Raw genomic sequence first — 20,390 nt, forward strand, 5'->3', positions numbered from 1 at the left:
TCCTTTATTTTGATTTTCTTTTGCCTTTGAGTCTAACTAGCTTTACCAAGCACCCTGACTCACCCACCTCCCTTTTGATCATTAAGCCCTCAGGACAGCTGGTTCTGGTCAGCAACCAGTGGTCTTAGGAACAAGGTCCTGGATCTGTTGACTGGAGAGACAGAGTTTTCAATCAAACTGAAGACAATAGCTCGGCCTCAGTTGTGTTTTAGCTCTTGACCCAGGAAAGTGGAACAATCTCACAGAACAAATCCTTGTGAAGCTGGACAGACCAAATCCAAGGCTGAAATCAGGACAGAAGCAATGATCCATTACCCCCTACCCTAGTGCCAACCAATCAGTAGAGATCAAGACCCTAAGTTCTTTCGTCACCATGATTAATGATTTTTTTTTTTTCCTATATAATCCGTGCCGTCTTTGAGTATGAGCTACCTGCAACTCTGGCCATGGTGCCATTTCCTTAATAACTCCTTACTTTCTTGGCTGTAGACTCCTGTTCACACCTTACTGGGCTTTGATGCATGCAGGCAAACGGAGCCTTTCTGTTGGGTAACACAGGCTGTGTGAGCACCAACCAGGCTTTGTCTATAAGCTGGTGGACAGCAGGGCCCGCTGCACTGACTGGAACTGGAACACCGTGAAATTAAAAACTTTCACCCTTGTGCCTTTAACCGCTCAGCCCCCATACCCAACCCTTGAGATCCCTGACTACCTATGTTCCTGAGTTCTGGTTGTCACCATCTACTGGGGGCCCCTATAGCCAGATTTCTCTACCATTTCTGCTTTGCTCCCAATCCTATGCCTCCCAAACACTCCTACAGCAGGATGAGAGGGGACCCGTAAACTCTTACCACTTCATCACCTAAGCAATTTATAGACAGTCCTGATTGAGGGTGGTTCTGTGGTTCAACTTGTGATTTTTTTGACTTTACAAAGGTGTGGAAATGATACACATTCAATAGAAACTGGACTTCAAATTCTGAATTTTGACCTTTTCCCAGGCTAGTGATATTTCTCTCGTGATGTGGCTGCTAGCCACAGCTCCCAGCCAGGCAGCCCATCTCCAGGGTAAGAAGTCAATATTGTATTGCTAGTGGTTTTTGGATATAGTTTTCTGAGCTCCTTTAAGGTAGGCTGGGTGTTTAGTAGGTGATGTTTAGTAGGTGAGGGGTATTAAAATGCATTTTCAAATTATGGTATTTTCCATTTGCCAAGGGTTTATGGGGTTGCAACCCCATCGTAGGTGGAGGAGCATCTGTGTTTTATGCCAGCTTTTCTTCACAAGCTCCCAAACCAAGCAGGCAGGTTCATGAGCAAGCTTCCTCACCAGATTGCCCCACCCCCAGATGAATTCTGCAGTCTTTTGAGATTATGGGGGCTGCTACAGTCACTTTTTTTTTTTTTTTTTTTTAAGAAGCAAATTTTTCTCCTTTGCATGATTATATGCATGCTGGTTGAAATCAGCAGATTTTGTGCCAACAGAAAGATGTTGTTATATAGTAGTTGTTCTCTAATAGTCCCTGCATGGGCACCAGGCACCCTGCTCGGCCTGGAGACCGGCAGCTGCACCATTTCCTAGGGACTGACAACCTTTGGACTCCTCCTCCTTCCTGGGTTTTGGTTCTTTTCTATCCTCCTAGGAGGGAAATTAGTCTTCAGAAAAGCTCTCTCCCACAGCTATCTCCCCTAACTCCAGCCTATAGGTTCTCTCTTCGCCTATCCTTAAAATAACTGCCTTCTTTCTACGCAAGCTAATTTCCATGGAGATTCAGCTATCTGGGGGCCCAGAAGCTTTCTGCAAGGCAGCAAACCCAGTTCCCAGCCTTCGCTCCAACAGAAAGAGACCCTTAGTAATTCAAATGCCTTGTCTCACCCACACAGACCCTTCTCCACGCCCCCAACACACACACACACACACACACACACACACACACTCCAAGGTCTCTTTCTGGGAAACCTGCACTATGTCAGAACAACACTGGCAGGTAAAGTCCAGGACAGTTGAAGAACTTTCATCCTTGTCCTTTTAATTACTCAATCCCTCCTCAAGATCCCTGACCACCTTTGTCCCTGAGTTCTGGTTGTCACCATCTATTGGGGGCCCCCTCCAACACACACATTATTTTTTTTAATATATTTTATTGATATTTTACAGGGAGGAAGAGAGAGAGATAGAGAGCCAGAAACATCGATGAGAGAGAAACATTTATCAGCTGCCCCCCGCACATCCCCCACCGGTGATGTGCATACAACCAAGGCACATGCCCCTGACCGGAACTGAACATGGAACCCTCCAGTCCGCAGACCTACGCTCTATCCACTGAGCAAAACCGGTTTTGGCTAGACACACATTATTATATGAACAGATTTTCATGCCTGTTATTTTCTGTTTGAGTAGCTAATCTTCACTGGTCAGTTCTCTCTCAGGTCACAGTCTGTTATGTGGATTCCTGAGCTCTGGGGAATGGGATTTATCTTGTTTTTCATTTCCTAAAAATATGATCTCATACTGGGCACTTAGGTCTTCTGAGCCTCAGTCTCTTCATCTCTAAAATGGGGAGAAGGGTACCTAGTGCATGGTGCAGTTGTGTGGATTCCTGAGCCCTGAGGAAACTCAGCCTGCCTTTTTAGACACTAGTTGATGCTCATTAACTGTAGCCCCTCCCTCTCCCTGAAGACAAGACTGGGAGGGAAAAAGTTCAGGCAGCCATGAGGGAGGCAGCTGAGCAGGCACTGTAGGAATGTCCTGGAAGAGGCAGGTAAAGGTGAGAGGTAGGTGTAGGCAAGAGCATGAAACAAGCCAGGCAAGAAATCAAGAGGCGGGTTGAGACTGGGAAAGCCTTGAAGACAATGGGCAATGAGAGGCTTGTTGAAGCCAAGGAGGAGTTAATTGAGGCCAGGTGGACTAGTTGAAGCCAAGAAAAATAAGCTACTTGAGGCCAGAGGAACTAGTTTAGGTCAGGGAGAATAGTTAAGGCCAGGGGACTAGTTTAGGCTTGAGTAGGGGATAGCTGAGGTGGGGCAGGGGTGAGGGGCTAGTTGGATAGCTACACACATCAGAGCTGCTCAGATTGCCTGAGCCAAAGGGAGTGCACCTTGGGGACACATAGGAAGTCCTTGTGCAGGTGCCCAGTCATGCTTCAAGGAGCTGGCCAGTGCTCCTTGCCATTTGGACGTGTTGGCAGTTCCAGTCACCACACAGCAGTTCTGTGCCCTTGGCAGTTCTGTCCCTGTGAGACTCAGCTCCAGCACTCCTGTTTCTCTCTCTTCCCTTACCAAGCAAGTGACTCCTGGCTCATGCTTCATCCTGCAGGGACTCGAGCAGACCGTGACAGGAGGTGAGTAAGGTGCCAGATGCAAAAGGTAAGTGGCACTCACTCTCAGTGCCCACCTGAGCTTGCACTGTCTTCAAAGTAGTGCCCCGATGCCTCACTTGCCTCACCCCAGCCCTGGCTTGCAGAGGAGGTGGGAGGAGGGAGCACTGGATTCCAGGAGGAGCTGAGTTCCTATGAAATGACAAGGCCCAGGCTCTGCAGCACTGGCAGGGCCCTGGAAAGGAGGGAGAGGGGCAAAGGGGCATATGGGAGAGCCCTCCTTTGCATTATGTAGAATCCTGTTTTTGTGCATAAGATATAAACTGAAGTTTCATGCCTAATTTTGAGCATATCCCCAGAAATTGTCTTGCTTCAGTTATTTTAAAAGAGCCTTCAGGTTAGGTAGTGATCAACAGCCCAGACTCTGGAGCCTGCAATCTGGGCATGTGCCCTGACCAGGAATTGAACCACAATCTCCTGGTGCATGGGTGGATGATCAACCACTGAGCCACACCGTCTGGGCCCCGATGACTATTATACTGCTGTAAACACCTGGTATCTCCCCACCCCTAATGTGGCTTATTTGCTCGTCCAAAATATAAATATATTAAGCCCTTCTGTGGCTTGTTATAATATTATGTGTACTAGAGGCCTGGTGCATAAAAATTCATGCACTGGAGCAGGGGTCCCTCATTTTAGCCTGCCCCCTCTCATAGTCCAGGAGCCCTCAGGGGTGGGAAGCAACCCAGTTGATCAGGGGAAGCCGACGCCCCCATCACACCTCTGCTGCTGCCACTGCCAGCAGTGCAAGCCTCGGCTGGTCCTGGTTACCTGAGTCTCAGGCCAGTCCTGGGCAGCTAGGCAGCTGCCATCTGAGGCTTGCCTGCACCTTGGCCTGCTTGCCTGAGCCTCAGTCAGTGGTGAGCACAGGAGGACCTGAAGCCCTCAGTAGGGCTTTCTTTGGTGGGAAGCCTGTGGAGTACCATGCTCTCCCCCCCCCCTCCCGCCTCGCACTGTGGGCACCACCATCTTTGTGATGGCGTGATGGTCAATTTGCATATTACCTCTTTATTATATAAGATAACTCACCCTAACAAGGTTTGTTTCAGACAATAAAAAGTATTCTCTCCAGATTATCTTCTTATTACTAATACATACTGGGCCACCCTAAGGCCAATTTAAGAAACCCGTGTTTTCTGATATGAAAAGATACTAAATGTCACTAATTAGAGAAACTCAAATTAAAACCACAAAGAGATATCACTTCAACCCTGTCAGAATAGCTATCAATAAATCAATAAACAAGTGCTCATGAGGATATGGAGAAAAGGGACCTCTCATGCACCATTGATGGGAATGCAGATTGGTGCAGCCATTGTGGAAAGCACTATGGAGTTTCCTTAAAAAATAAAAAATGGAGCTGCCTTATGACCCAATAATTCCACTTCTGGAAATATGTCCAAAGAAACCCCAAACACTAATTTGACAGAATATACGCACCTCTGTGTTCATTGCAGCATTATTTACAACTGCCAAGATATGGAAGCAATCTAAGTGTCCCCTGATAGACAGCTAGGTAAAGAAAATGTGGTACTTATATACAATGGACTATTACTTGGTCATTTAAAAAAAAAAAGAATGAAATTTTACTATTTGCAACAGCATGGATGGACCTAGAAGATACTATTCTAAGTGAAATAAGTCAGACAGAGAAAGGCAAATATCACATGATTTCATTTATGTGTTGAATTAAAAAATAAAAATAAATGAATAAACAAAACAGAAACAAACGCTTAGATACAGAGAATAAACTGATGGTTGCCAGATGAGAAAGGGGTTGGGCCATGAATAAAAAAGGTAAAGGGATTAAGAAGTATAAATTGGTAGTTACAAAATAGTCATGAGGTTGTAAGTACAGCATAGAGAATATAGTCAAGAATAATATAATATTTTTTTTAAAGACAAAAGAAATAAAATAAAAAGAAACCCAAGTCTGAATTTAAAGAATTTTTGCAATCATCTATAGTTACATAGCAAACCACCCCAAAACTTGGTGGCTTAAAACAACAGCGACACTCTTTGCTCACAGATCTGCAGTTTGGGCAAGGCTTGGCCCAGCTCCACTCACGATCAGTGCGTGGGCTCGAACCATCTGAAGGTTCATTCATTCACAGGTCTGATGGTGGATGTTGGCTGTCAGTGCGGACACCTGTGGCCTCACCACTGAAGTCACGCAGAATCACTTCTGCTGTCTCCTACTTGAAAAAAGCCCACATTCCAGGGAAAGAGAAGTAGACTCCACCTTTTAATGGGAAATGGGTCAAAGAACCTGCAGACATGTTTTAAACCCCACATCCTTGAAGAGAAATGTTGATCATAACTGATGGGCAGCCAGGATAGGAGTCACACTATAAGATACACAGGAAACTTCTTTAAAATTCTTCTTGTCATCTCTCTCCCAAGGAACCATGTGTTCAGCCCTCAGCTCCTCTACTTTCTCAGTCTCCCTCCCTCCCCTTTCCATCTATCTCTATTGTCCTCTCTCTATCCTAGCTCATGCAATCTCCACCCCCTTTTTTATTGTTAAATTTAGACTTTCATGTTTTCCCTTTCCCCAGGGTCCATCTTTATCAATTTCCTCCAAGGAACCTGCAATAAGTCTTTCCTTCTAAAGAAGGTAGGAGGGATAGGTTGTTGCTCTTTAATATTTTCATATATGTATATGTGTATGCACTTGTGTATGTATATAGTTACATATTAATCTAGTACTTGAGATAGACTAGAGATCTTTGTATGCACATAACCCATGAATATAGAGAGATGCACCTGAATGTATAAGAAACAGGGCACACTCAAGGGAGACCTTATTAAGAAGACTATTTACAGAGATGCAGGCAGACACATGAGAATTCTCCAACGATGCTGAGGCATCCAGGGACTAGCAACAGCAAGGAGCCATTGTCTCCTTTAAGATCTGAAGGGTCTAAGGGTGGTATTACCTAAGGCAGTGAAGAGCTGGAGCCATAAAAGAAATCAAGAACAATAGGGAAATAGAAAAGGTGTGAGTTAAAGATACCTTGACCTCCCTCTTCTCCTGGCCTTTTATTCCCATTGGCCAAACCCAACCAGAGGGCAGAGGGCAAGGGAGCCCTGGTGGTGGTACTGTCATTGGGGTTAGCCTCCAGAATGAGAAGGGCAGAGAATGTTTGGGGAGGACAGTGCAAAAGGAGAAAACCCAAGGCATCTCATTGCAGAAATGAGTAAGATCCCCTTTTGATGGCAACTCTTTCAAACTACACATACATTGGGAGGAAAAGATGTTGGGGGGGACCACATGTCTAAACAATTAAGGAAAACAGACATTGACAGCAATTGGAATGACAGCCATTCTTAATTGCATGAGCTAATGAAGTGGGATCCCTGGCATGACTTACTCCAGAGTAATTTATACTTGGCTTAGAAAGCAAATGGTTTTTATAACAGATTTTTTCTCTAATTATGTTTCCCTTGTGTTAATACGAGGCTTTGATTCCTCGAATAAATACCACAAGGCAAGATGGCTCGAAAGTACACTGAGCACCAGGTGGAAGCCAGGCTGGGGTTCGCCCTTCGCTGCACACCATGCAAAAGTAAATGGATGTTATTGCTTTGGCTTCCTGAGGCCTGCTCTCTGCAACTGGTTTGTAAAGGCATGAAGGGCAGCTGCTGTATCTCCTGCTTCTTCTGGATCCCTCTAAAATAGCAACACTCGGGCTTTGCCATGTATGAGCATCCCCTGGAGAACTTGTGGGAGTGCAGGTTCCCAGGCCCACCAAGGTGGTGGATTCCCTTGGTCTGGGTGGGGCCCAGGGATCTGAATTTCAACAAGCATTCCAGCTCATCCTCCTGGAGGTCAGTGCATTACATTTGGGAAAAGACGGTTTGAAGTCTGGCCACATGATTCATACACAGAGGAGGCAAAGTGGTGTGATAGATGGAGTGGGGTCAGAGCTGGGTTCAAATGCCAACTTCACCACTGGTGCATTGAGGCCACTTACCATCTCTGTCATTTGCAAGAAGGTCACAATGCATGTACACTTGGAGGTAACAACCGAAGAGTGAAAACCATGATTGATACACAGTGGCATTCACTGTTTGCACCCTGAAGCTTCTCGAACAAGCCTTTCTCAGGATGAGAGGGCAATGGGAGTCCTACCTTTGAAGACCCATGAGAGCCATCCCGAGATACCGCATTTCATACATTTCAGAGTTTTTGAGGCTCACTCTTTCCTGTTGCACTCAGGAAATTACTGTTCCTTCTGTAGCATATGGATAACAGGTTTCTTACCCATTCTCTCGATATTGGCATCATATCATTCGACAGTATGGTGTTAACAAAAAATATTAAAACTAGCCGTGTTAAATTTTTGGTTCTGGTTCATCATGTAGCATGATGAGAAGGAAAATCTTTTGCACAGCCCTAGTGGTGCAGAAATGTTAAGAAACTATTCTAAATATAGACTCCCGAGACAGAGGGACTGTTTTATGTCATTCTGTGGTTTCTTCTTCACAGTGTGTTCTGTGTGCTGGAATACAGATTTTTAATGAAGCCAGAATGCTAAATGTAAGTGAACCTTTGCTCTCTGTTCATTGCAAAAGGCATTTGTTATATTTAATTGGATGTGCATCTTAGCATCAGACCCCTAAGCAGCAAAGCAAAAAAAATCAGACCTCATAATGCAACAGCCTTGATTATGCTAAGAATCTAACTACCACTGTGGGTCTTTCCTAATCAACTGAACTGACCTTCAGTGAATACATGTACAAAGAGTTTCTAATAATTGTTCATCTTAAATCACCCTAATTGGACATGAGTAGGTGATAATATGTGACTTGAGGAATATTTTACATAATATAATTACTAATCCTAGATGATACATAATAAGCTTCCATTTTTTCTGCCAATAAATAGCCTACGAATTCTGCTTGTTATGGGAAATAAATTTGAACTGCAAGCTGTTCCAAGCAAACCGTTCAAAACATTTACTTAAAACTTAGGTACCAAGTCTAGTAGCCTGTTAGTGACAATAAAATCTGAACAAGCTCTAGACCTATGTTTCTCAAACGTGGGTATCCACAGAATCACCCAAGGGGCCCCCTTTGCAATGCAGGTTCTGGGGCCACCACACGGAGTATCTGATTCAGTAGTTCTGTTGGTGGGGTGATGTGAAACTTGGTACAAGCATGTTAAAGAGCTACGCAGATGATGCTGATGTAGCTAGCTACGGACTAACTAATCCGTATTTCCTGGAGGTGTTCCTTCTCTCTTATATGTACCTGCCCATCCCCTTACCTGTGAGCAACCTTTTCAGCAATGGCGGGGAGGCAGGTATATATCTAAAATTAAGGAATGTTCTTTGAGCTTTTCAACTTCTCTTGACTCGATCATGACAATCACAAACAAGGCAAATGTTTGAAAATCCAGCAGGTTACCTATCTCAGGGATTGCTCAGAGAAGGACTAATGCCGAATGTCTTTGTGCCAAATGAAAGTTCATTGTCGTATGTGTTCTATACTCAATCCTCACTACTCCATAGGCTGGGTCTTAGTGCCTTTTATAGAGGGGAAAAAATGAAGGTTCGGGAAGGTTGGGGCACTTGGCAAAAGTCACAAAAGAAAGGCCGAGAACCTCGTCTCCTAACCGTGCCTCCAATCTCCAAAGCTATTCTTTCTAACAGAATGTTTTGAGTTTGGTTACGCCCCTCGATGGTGTTGCTAGTGGTTAGGGTCGAAGGTTCAATTCCCAGTGAAAGGCACATGACTGGGTTGCAGGTTTGATCCTCAGCGACTGTTGGGGCTCGTGCAGGAGGCAACCAATTGATGTGTCTCTCTCATACTGATGTTTCTCTCCTCACTCTCTGTTGCCCTCCCGACTTCCTACCACTCTATCTAAAAATCAATGGAAAAAATATCCTCAGGTGAAGATTAACAAAAACAAAATAAAAAAAAAAAAGAATTTGGTTACATTGCCAGGATATTTGAAGGTAGGTTAAGCATTTTACATTAAAAATGAAAAAAAAATACTTCTTGGAATTAATTTACGAATAAAAGAAAATTACTTATGTATTCTTCTGCAAAGAAAATTATTAAAACTCTAAGAAAAGTCTCCCTCAGTCTCTATTTTCAAACCTTTTACAATGCTTCAATCTTACGGTTAGGTATGAAATAAAAAAATAAGGTGAATCCTGATTTGCCCCTGGTTGTCCAGTCCTTTAGCACTGGACATGCTGACTTGGCTCTCTGGAGCTGAGCAGGGCATTTCGGGAACTGTTTCCCCTATGGAATCAGAAACACGATCTTCACAAACCTAAATGCAAATTTTCTAAACTGACATTTGTAGTTTGGATGGTTTTGTAGTTTTGATGGTCTGCTCAGAGCTCAGTTTCTGGTGAGAGCCCACTTCCTGGTTCACAGATGACCACTATCTCCAGTGTCATCACAGGGCCGGGAAAGAGGGTCTCTCTTACTCCTCTTAGGAAGGGATACAGGCATCCTATCGGATTAGGGTCCCACCCTTATGGCCTCATTGAACTTTATCTCCTAAAAGCCCTATTTCTACATACAGTCACATTGGGGTTTAGGGATTCAACACATTGATTTGGGGACAGTGGGGGCCGGGGAGGGGGTGTGACACAATATAGGCCACATTAGACGGAGACAGTAATTTTCCAGGAAAGAAGCAAATGGATTTCCTACTAAAGACAGACAGTTCTGCCTTAGAAGGTAGCCTTCCAACCCTTTTGTGGCAAAATGGCCAGTGGATCTAGAAGTCCACATGTGGCATTACCAGCCCTTACAATGGTGCCCCAGAAGATGCTGTGACTGCTGTCTCTGGCTCCCAAATGTCTTAAACAGAATTATATCAAACCAATCCATAGGTGAACACTTCCTGGCAGGCATGCTTTAGTCACAATGGCTTCCCTGCTGGGTTTTGGGCAAATCAGGTAAGCTCTGGCCTTAGGGTTGCCTTAGGCTGGGTTCCCTAAAAGCAGAGCCTGAAACTGGGGTTCTTGTACAAGAGATTTGTTGAAGAAATACTCCCAATATGGGCATCAGGCTAAGCCAGGGGAGGCAGGATAGGCCAGGGGAGGAAATTGGGCAGAACTGTAGTTTTAGGAGAAATCTTACCTCAGCCTGCCCTGTGGGGAGCTCCAGACATACTCTACAAAACAGAGAGTGTCCCCTGCAGAAGCAAGGGCACAGGGTACCTTTGCCCACTCCCAGCTGTCATTGGCTTGGTTTAGAAATTATATTCTCTATTCATTAAAAAAAAATGTTGCCGATGAGGATCCAGGGACACATTTATTTTACATAAATTGGATTTATACCACCTACTGCTTTTATTATAAACATTTTAAACAATATATAATAGTCATTTACCTCTTATTGTTGGAAATATAGATTATTTTCAACATCTCCATTTCTTCCAAGGTTCTCTATATATGGACATTAGTCCAAATATTTCCTGGCATCAATTTATACAAGTGGAATTGCTGGTTCTGCAAATTTGTTAACATATTTTCATCATAACATTGTCTGGAAAATTAGTATATTCAACTGTCAAGATTTGATGCTATGTGATGTTATGATCTTTTGAGGTTGGCATGGCTATTACATTTGAAGGCATTCTTGGAAACTTTCAGAACCTCATTCTTAATTTTCTTCAGTGTGTGAGAAAGTCCCTTCTGTTTCTGATCTCCATGGGTCCTTCCTTCAAATTCAGATCACTCAGCACTGGCTGTCAACAAAATATCTTTTGTGACAACTCTAGAAGCATGACTGTCCTAGTCCTGTGCTCTATAGAAAAGGAAAGGTTTCCTTATCTGTTGCTGAAAGATCTTTCTCTGGACTAAGACACACTGGAAGAGAAGCCAGTTTCTGATATCCCTTTCCTCTCCTCTAGTCCCTTGCTTTGTCCAGTTCCATTTTCATGTACTAAATTCACCAACTTGTGAAAGGCAGGTAAAGCTCAGATGATTTGATTACAAACCAAGGTTTTCTATTCTACGGAGTTGATAGATGCCATCTCCTCCTGAGTCTGTGTCTCCCACCTCCCCTTTCAACATCTAGCAAACAGTTCTTTTTCTCTTTCAAAGTCCTGTCTATATCTTTGTTACCGGAAAGGGACCAGACCCGGAGCAGGTCTGCCTTGGCCAGCCTGTAATGTGGGGGTTCTTAACTTCATGCAGGAAAGATTTTATAACATGAGTACATATGATTTTGAGAGCACGTTTATTAAACCTGGGGACAGGGCCCTGGTCAATGTGGCTAAGTGGTTAAAGTGTCAGCCTGCCTACCAAAGGGTCTCAGGTTTGATTTCTGGTCAAGGGCAGATTGATCCCTGGTACTAGTCAGGGTGCATGCCAGAGGCAACCAATCTATGTTTCTCTCTCTGTCTTCCCTCCTTTCCATTCTCTCTAAATAAAAATCAATGGAAAAGATATCCTAAGGTGAGGATTAACAATAACAACAAAAAATTAATGCTGGGGAGAGTAAAACCAGGATGGACTTAGGATAGAAGAAGCAATGGGAGAGAGCTTAGGTGAGGCTGCTTTGGCTCACTGATAAGTCAGAGACAAGGGGGCCTTGAAGACAGGTTTAGAAAATTAGCCCAGGCGGAGCTGCCGCTGCAAATCTCATGGAGAGCCTGAGTTTAGGAGTTGCATGCCAGTGGCGGAGAAATAGGGGAAGGAAAGGCTTTACACTGCTCCCAGGAGAAATTAAAGACTGTGCTTTGCTATACATGCATATAAGCAAAACCAATGGACAAAAAACTCGGGGGGGGGGCATGTATGTGAGGGGGGGATGGAAAGATATGTACACATATAATACCTTAATAATAAATAAATAAAAGTAGCCTAAAACAATAAAATAAAATAAAGACTGCTTTGGGGAAGGTCTTAAAAATGGATCGAAATAGAATATTCATCAGTTTTATCTGATGTGCCAAAATGAGATTTATCCCCTTAATTTCATCTGTCCTTGGGTGTGGTTGGCAAATGTCATTAATTGAATTTCTGCTACCTATTTCCTCGAGTAGAGTATTTAAGCTATTTTCCCTCTGCTTATGGAGAAGTGTAAACCACTTACCCTTTAGTGCCTCAGTAGGGAAGGTAGGACTTTACCACTTACAGATGGTTGTACACTGCTTGAATGTTTTACCTATTTGTCTCAGTTTACCTTCTAAACCATTTACGGTTAGGCCATAATTTCTATGTTTCTAATTATTAACATAGCCAATCTATTCACACCTTTAACTATTCTTTGCATTTTTCTTTCTTGTAAAAAAAAAACAAAAAAACAAAAAAACAAAAAAAAACACCTACTTACAAGGTCAGGGTGATGCTCTCTCTAAAGCAGTCAGACTTTGGGCAGGCCTTAGAATGGCTGGGTGTCTAGGGAAAGTTAGGCTTACCATGGGCCAGGCACAGTGCTAACTGCATTATATAGGTTCTTCCTTTTAAGCCTCAAGACAACTCTGTGAGGTAGGCTATCATTACGATCCCCATTTTACAGATCCAAGGCTTAGGGAGATTGTCATTTATCCAGTTTCACAGCTACTAAGCGGGCCCCACTTCTGCTTGTAAACTAAGGAGATGAAGAAAAGGGAGGCAGGCCAAGAAGTAAAATAAAAAACGGAGTAAAGAAGCAGAGGAAACGTAGGCGGGCCAGCGGAGGCAGCCTCTTTCCGGTCTCCTTTCCAGCCAGGACTGAGCCACCACGAAGCCCCAACGCCTCCCAGCGGCCGCCTCTCTCCCCGCAGTGCTTCCGGCCACGGGCAGGTGTCCTTGACGAGCGCAACTGCGTCGGCGCAGACCACGTGCGTGCGTGTGACGTAAGACGTCGGCGAGGAGGCGGGTCTTCCGGTCCTGGCCCAAACTATTTCCGACAGGAGCCGGAAGACCATCCCGGATGGCGCCGGGGGCGGCCTGCTGGTGGAGGTGAGCGTGGGGCTGCCCGCCTTCCCGCGCCCGCGGGTCGCCTCATGCTGCGGGCCGCGGCCGCCAGTCCCTGCTCGGATCGGCAGCGCTGACGCGCCCGGGCCGCGCGCACCATGTCGTCGGGTCTCCGCGCGGCCGACTTCCCCCGCTGGAAGCGCCACATCTCGGAGGAACTGAGGCGCCGGGACCGGCTGCAGAGGCAGGCGTTCGAGGAGATCATCCTGCAGTGTGAGCGGCGGGCGGGCCCCGGAAGCGGGCGGATCGACGGGCCTGCAGAGGCACGTGGGGCGCCGGCGGGTACCGGAGGCCGAGCTCCCGGCGCTGCTCGTGCCTTGCAACCCCTAGATCTTTTTTTTTTTTTTTTAAGACCTTCTCATTTTATCCTTGGGTGTGACTGTGGAGGGTTTCCTTTACTAAGTCGTGCGCTCTTCGTAGGCAGGCACCGTGCACGCTTGCGTTTGTAAATCCCAGCAGTTCACACAGTGCTCGCTCCAGAAACGTCCTGTTTCTCGGCATCATCCGTGTTTTTGAAACAGGCACTGACTTTAAACATTAACTCTCGCAGTTAACATCTTCTGAGTGTCATGAAATGTTTGGCCTTTCCTTTTTTAAACCCCTGTCCTTATTCCAACGATACTCTTGACGATTGAACATTTTGAGTCTTAATATACTTTAAAGTTGGGGCAACATAGTTTTTACCATTATTGAAAACTTAAGTATAAGAAAGGTAGTTTCCTTCCACTACTGGTGCAATATGAGTAGAAAAATGTACCCTTAGATGCGTTTTAATGAGCACTTCCTAGCTCCCCACTTCTTCAATTTTACCATAACTGATTTAGGCTAAGAGATGCCAGTGTTCAGTTCTGTGGTTTCATCTACCCCTTTAAGTAAGCCTGACAGGTCTCTCCATTTATATTGATTGATGAAGTTTATAGTACTACCCTGTTTCCCCGAAAATAAGACAATGTCTTGTATTAATTTTTTTCTCCCAAAGTTGCGCGAGGTCTTATTTTCAGGGGATGTCTTATCTTTACATGCGCTAGGTCTTATTTTCGGAGGATGTCTTATTTTCAGGGAAACACGGTGGTAGTTGACCTGCGTTGAGTTCTGATTGCACTAAATGGTTCCCTAACCTACCTGTATGTTAGAACCACCTGGGGACCAATGTGCTGACAAGCTTAAGTACTGTGGTCAACATTTGGCATGTATTATTTCACTTAATCTTCCTGAAAAATCTTATAAAGTAGGTCCTGTTGTCCATTTTACACGAGGCAGGTGAGAGGTTAAATAATCTGTCTGGAAAGGTACAGCAGATTAACGGTGGCAGCCTAGAATTGAATGTAGACTTGATGACTCCTAATGTGGATTTGCTTTTCTCCCTTAGTCCCCCCAAGAAATGGCCCTTAGATAGGAAAGAAAGGGAGATGGTGGACCCCTCTTATGGCTTGTACCCAAAGGCCCTGGCAGACCTGTATCATTTCAAAAAGCCAGAGGCACATTAATTAAATGTGATTCCTTAGCAGGTTAGTAAATTCAGGTCATCAGGTATTTATTGAATGCCTGTTCTTTGAAAGATAATGCACATTGTAAGTCAAATTGGGTTGGAGATCAAACTCCACTCCTCACTAACCATTTTTTACACTTGCCTTTCTGAGTCTGGTTTGCTGCATCTATAAAATGGGGGTGACGCTTGCTCTGCCTGCTTCATAAAAACAAGGCTGTGCATATAAGTGCTTTGGAAACCATGTCCATAATAGTCTATAAATGAAAGATGCTTGTCATCACATTGGCACAATTTGAATGTTTTTCTGGTCTCTAAAAATGACCATCATGATGGGGTGTGAGGATGTAGAAAAGTCAGGAGAGATCAGTCCTGGGGAGGGAACATGTCCTTTAATGAGCTGTGGTGGATAGAGAATATCTGAGGGCCTAGAAGGGGGTAGGAGAGCAAGACCACCTTTCTTTACGCTTGGGTTTGACATTGGGATCACTTCTAGTTTGACCTTGAAACAGTCCCATTTCTCTTCAGCCTTCCCAGTCAAGTTCTGACTTTCCATCAGCCCAGAATCTCATGTTCAGTTCCTTCCTCAGAGCCTGAAGAGAGGATGAAAAGAGGCTATAGGAGCAGTGGACATCTTCATCCTTCTTTCTTTATTTTTTAAATAATTGATATGGGTTTTTTTATTGGTTTCAGAGAGGAATGGAGAGGGGGAGAGAGATAGAAATATCAATGATGAGAGAGTCTTTGATTGGCTGCCTCCTGCAGGCCCTACACTGGAGATTAAGTCCACAACCTGGGCTTGTGCCTTGACCGGGAATCAAACCGTGACCTCCTGGTCTATGCTCAACCACTGAACCAGGCAGGCTGGGCTGGGCCTTCTCTTTAGTGAGAGGAACTTTAGGAAGGATGCCTCCTCAATACCTCATGTCCTTTGAAAGACCTAATATTATCACAGGGCACCCAGCTCTGCTGTAATATATGAAAGATCTTATTAGAACCCTTTTGACACTGGTGAATATCCAAAATTGGAACCACTTCCCTGTTCTGCTGACTAGTTCATTAAATTAATGTAGATGAAGAGAGTGTTTCTTTTTCTGCCGGTAATTCCATTTTCAGATATCAAGGAGAAATAGAACTCAAGATTCTTTTTTATCCTCAGTGGAGGATGTGCTTATTGATTTTGGAGTGAGAGGAAGGAAGAGAGAGAAACATCCATCATATGCATCCCGGGGATGGAACCCACAATCTAGTTATGTGCCCTGACCAGGAATCGGACCTGAAACCTTTCAGATGCAGGGCTCGATGCTCCAACCAACTGAGCCACACTGGCCAGGGCTGAACTCAAGGGCTTAAGAGCCTTTAGGAAAATAAGCTCTTCAGCAGGAATGGTCACTAGCATAAAAACCCTATCAAAATTTTGTTCTTAAGCAGTTATAATCTTAGACTTTTAGGATATGCAACAACCCCATCAACCCCTCCCCCCCCAAAAAAAAATCTGATCTTGCCCCATGTGCCTGTCATTACTAACTACAAGTCATTTCTAGCTCTGACCTTTTGAATTCCTGCACTGTGTTGCTTGTCACATTTGTTAAGTTCAGAAAGGGAACTCATTTTCTCCCTTAAGCTCTCCACTCATGTGTTCTCTGATACAATAGCATCTTCCACCCAGTTTCCTGAGCAAGGAATCTCAAAATGATCTTTGACTTCTTGGTTTTTACTCCCAGGGTAGAAATAACTAACTGTGGGAATAGAAAGCATTTTCCATTGTCTTTAATAGAGGGAACATAGATCCCTTTGACTGGGTTGCCCTTGCTTAGGCCAAACAACATCTAAGGAGTGTATTGATATGTTCCTAAATTTTGGATAATTGCTATAATTGGTAACCAAGTACAGTACCTAGTACTTTGATACTTAATAAAAGTGAAACCTATTTATTTTGACCCAAGTCTCTTTTGTATGTGTGGTCCAAGTCTTTATATGACATTAAGTAGTAAACACGTATGTAGGTTATAATAAATAACTTGATTTTCTCTCTTTTGGGGGGATAGATAACAAGTTGCTGGAAAAGTCAGATCTTCATTCAGTTCTTACCCAGAAGCTACAAGCAGAGAAGCCGGACATACCCAACAGGCATGAGATAAGGTATTTTGAAACTATCCTTTAAAATTTGTACCTTCTCATGTATTAAAACTAGTCTCAGTTCATTTTGCTAATTTAGAAGCAAACCAAGCACTGTTTCTGTGCTCTAGTTTTTTGTCAGCTCTTTTTAGATAAGATTCTGAAGCCAGATAACTAAAATATTTTTTAGAGGTTCTCACATCTACCCACCTTGAACAGTTATTGGTAAGATGTTAGCTAGAGAAATTGCTTAAGGAGGATAACTAGGCCAGTTCCTTCTCCAGCCAGTCAGCGTTCACATTTTCTAAATAACCAGGCTTAGTAAGCATTCCTAAGCAGATTTACATAGATCTTGTTTAATACAGATTGCCATAACTTGCTTTTTCTACAACACAGGTCTATTTGATCCTTTTTAATTCAGTGTTTTTTTCCCAACATATTTTAGTAGATTGTGAAATTAAACTAACAGGTTGCAACAAGACTTTTTTTTTTTTTTTTTAGAAAGATTAGGGGAAAAGGTCTGCATTTCTATAGGAAGGGTGAGTATTGTCTTATTAAATATAAGTTCATGATGAGGGTCTGATGTGTTCACTTGGATTATTTATATAAACTATATTTCTTTTTCTTTTTTAATATATTTTATTGATTTTTTTTACAGAAAGGAAAGGAGAGGGATAGAGAGCTAGAAACATTGATGAGAGAGAAACATTGACCAGCTGCCTCCTGCACACCCCCCACCGGGGATGTTCCCGCAACCAAGGTACATGCCCTTGACCGGAATCGAAGCCGGGACCCTTCAGTCCACAGGCCGACGTTGCTCTATCTGCTGAGCTAAACCGATTTCGGCTATATTTCTTTTTGAGGTTTATGGTCCAAAAACCTGAAAACCATTCTTCATCTAAGCAGGGTAATTGGAATCATTCTACAGTCTTACTGTCTTTTTCCATATGCTCATGTTGCCATATTAAATTTGATAGTTTGTATGAGAACAGTAGCCATTATTGCTCTAAAATTCCATTCTTATTTGCATTTTAGTTAACGGTTAAGCAGTTTTAAGAACAAGGTTAATGGTAATTTGGGGTTTTTAAAAATCCCAGAAATGCTGGTATAGTTTAATATCTTTATTGCTATAGCTGAGTGAGCTGTGTAACTGCCATGCATGTTTCCTAATCTGGCCAGATAAGAAAGATGAACAAATGGGCCGGCCCAGGTTCCATTCCTGCTAACAACAGTCCGGCAGAGTGTGCCTGGCTGGACCCTGTCAGGGGGTCTTCTGTAGCAGTGTAAATACTCGGTTCAGTCTTCTGGTCAATTTCAGATACAGAGAATACCATTTCACCTTTTCATTTAAAATCAATCCATTGAAAACTTGAAGCATTTTATTTCTACTAGGCTAGACTCTTGGTGACTGTATTTCTGTATTTTTTTTTTTTCCTGACAAGCTCATTTGTTTGGAAAGGTACTATAAGTAAATGTAAAACAATTATTTTGGCTGAATATCACAGGGGTGGTAATTTGATTGGGGCTCTTTCCTTCCCCACAAATGTGTGTTCATAATCAGGCCTCTCCTGACTGCCTTGTTCTTTATTTTCCATGAGTCATCTATGGTTCCTTTTTCCTTCACTGACCTGCCCCTCCACATATAGTCAGTTTCCTGAGCCTGTTGGTTTCTCCCACAGTCCCTAGTGCATCTGTCCCTTAGTTTATTTTACTTACTTATTTATTTATTTATTTATTTTGCTATAATGCCCCTCTCCCCTTCATTTGTTACCTGCCCTTTCATTCCTGCACTGTGGGACCTTCTGCACTCAGACATTGTGTGACTGTGGAGTGGGCTAGGTATTGGGGATAAAATCCAGTGCCCTTGTTTAAGGAAGTGGGTCTAATGGGGGTGACCAGTTCAAGGGGTGTTTGCTAGAGTGATAAGTTATGCACAGAATATGGCTACCTGGTTGGTTACGTTTAAAAAAAAAAAAAAATCAGTAAATTTGGAGGTCTAATGGGATTTATCAAGTAATTTGTGAATCTTGCAGCATACTATCTAGCACCTGGAAGCTGAAAATAGGAGGTTTTGATAGAAAGAAGAGTGGGGCTAGGGATTACTAACAAAAGAAAAGAAAGAATTGTTATCCCAACTGCTTTTATCATGCAGATAGCCTCTTTCTTCAAGGAGGGAGGAAATGGAAAGGGTCCCCCTGGCAGATTATCTCTAGGTGTTGACCAGAAATTTTACCCTGGCTGACTAATATGAGAGAGATTGGAACTTCTGTTAGATCAGACATTAAATGTAGGTTTGGGGTTATGGGCTTTTAGCACAAGTGACCCATTTGGGCCTTTTGTTTTTTAAGTTTCCTTTCTCTCTCCTGTCTCCTTAAATCCTGTACATCTTGTCCTAGTTAATCTTAATAGAATTGTACAATTGAAACATAATTTTATTAACCAGTATCACTTCAATAAATTTAATAAAATTTAAAAATACTATAAATTATCTGACTTCCCTCTTAAGTGTTTTAATCCTCTTGCTTACTAAATAGATTAAAATTAAACTCTTAAGCCTGGAAATCGTGGATTCTAGTAATTTTCCAAGTATGCTTCCTGAACAGCAGCATCTGGAAAATTATTAGAAATAGAAAGCCTTGGGCCCTTTCCTAAACCTATTCTTTCAGAAACTCTGAGAGTGGGGCCCCATTAATCCGTTTTAAGAAACCCTTTAGGTGATCCTGACTACCTCTAACTTTTGAGAATAACTGTGTTAATCCATGGCTACTCAGAGTCCTTGTGAATGATCACGTCCTTGAGAGCCGGTGAATGTGCAGATTATCAGCTGTAGCTCAGACCCGTATCAATCTGGGGTGAGGCCCGGGAGTGTTTAAACATGCCTTCCAGGTTTGACTCTTACCTACCTAGTGAAGCACTGTTGATGGACTATTGTTAGGGGTTTGACTTTTATTTTGAATAAAATTGGAAGTAGTAGATTAACTGCATGTGGATTAGAAATTATTTTTTTATCAAATCTCCTTATTTTAATGCAGAGCAATGGAGAATATGCAAAATGTAAAAGCCCTCTTAAAAGGAGTTGGCATTCTAAAGAAGAGTTTGAGACTAGGGCAAGGATGCAGGTCACTCATGCCACTTAAAAGCCTCTTACTACTTCCCCAAGCTGCAGGAGCAGTGCCTGGCACAGAGTTGGTGCTCACATACTTGCCTGGTGAACAGCCTGCTTATCTCTTCCATAGATATTTAAACTTCATTCTGGAACCTACCCTTCGTTCCTGAAAGCACAAAGGTAGTTTGGGTAGTGGTTGGTCTCCTACTTTCTCCATCAGGTTTATGTGACGTATAAACTACCCTGGCCTGGAGAGACTGGCCCGCTTTATTGGCTTTGTTGTCATGTTCATGGTTGAAATTCTGGAGTTATTGTTCTACTGCCTGATTGAAAGGGGACTTATTTTTTACCCCCTCTTTTTTGCACATTCT

General features: G+C 43.3%; 1 protein-coding gene across 11 annotated transcripts in view; it reads left to right on the plus strand.

Annotated features, from left to right (window-relative positions):
- The first annotated feature begins 13,229 nt into the window (after positions 1-13,229).
- The window catches only part of ATG16L1 (autophagy related 16 like 1), a 66,036-nt gene continuing 58,875 nt past the window's right edge, over positions 13,230-20,390 (plus strand). For 9 of the 11 annotated variants that reach the window (XR_006740553.1, XR_004984909.2, XM_036421325.2 and 6 more), the window contains exons 1-2: positions 13,230-13,522; positions 16,844-16,937. Coding sequence is in view for 9 of the 11 variants with exons in the window: in XM_036421325.2 (XP_036277218.1) it covers positions 13,408-13,522; positions 16,844-16,937 (209 nt within the window). In the remaining 2 variants the exon portion in view is untranslated. The remainder of the gene's footprint in view (positions 13,523-16,843; positions 16,938-20,390) is intronic. The other 2 variants (XM_036421332.2, XM_036421333.2) reach the window with 1 other exon arrangement.

Source organism: Pipistrellus kuhlii, unplaced genomic scaffold (assembly GCF_014108245.1).
Source record: "Pipistrellus kuhlii isolate mPipKuh1 unplaced genomic scaffold, mPipKuh1.p scaffold_m20_p_7, whole genome shotgun sequence".
Lineage (NCBI taxonomy): Eukaryota > Metazoa > Chordata > Mammalia > Chiroptera > Vespertilionidae > Pipistrellus > Pipistrellus kuhlii.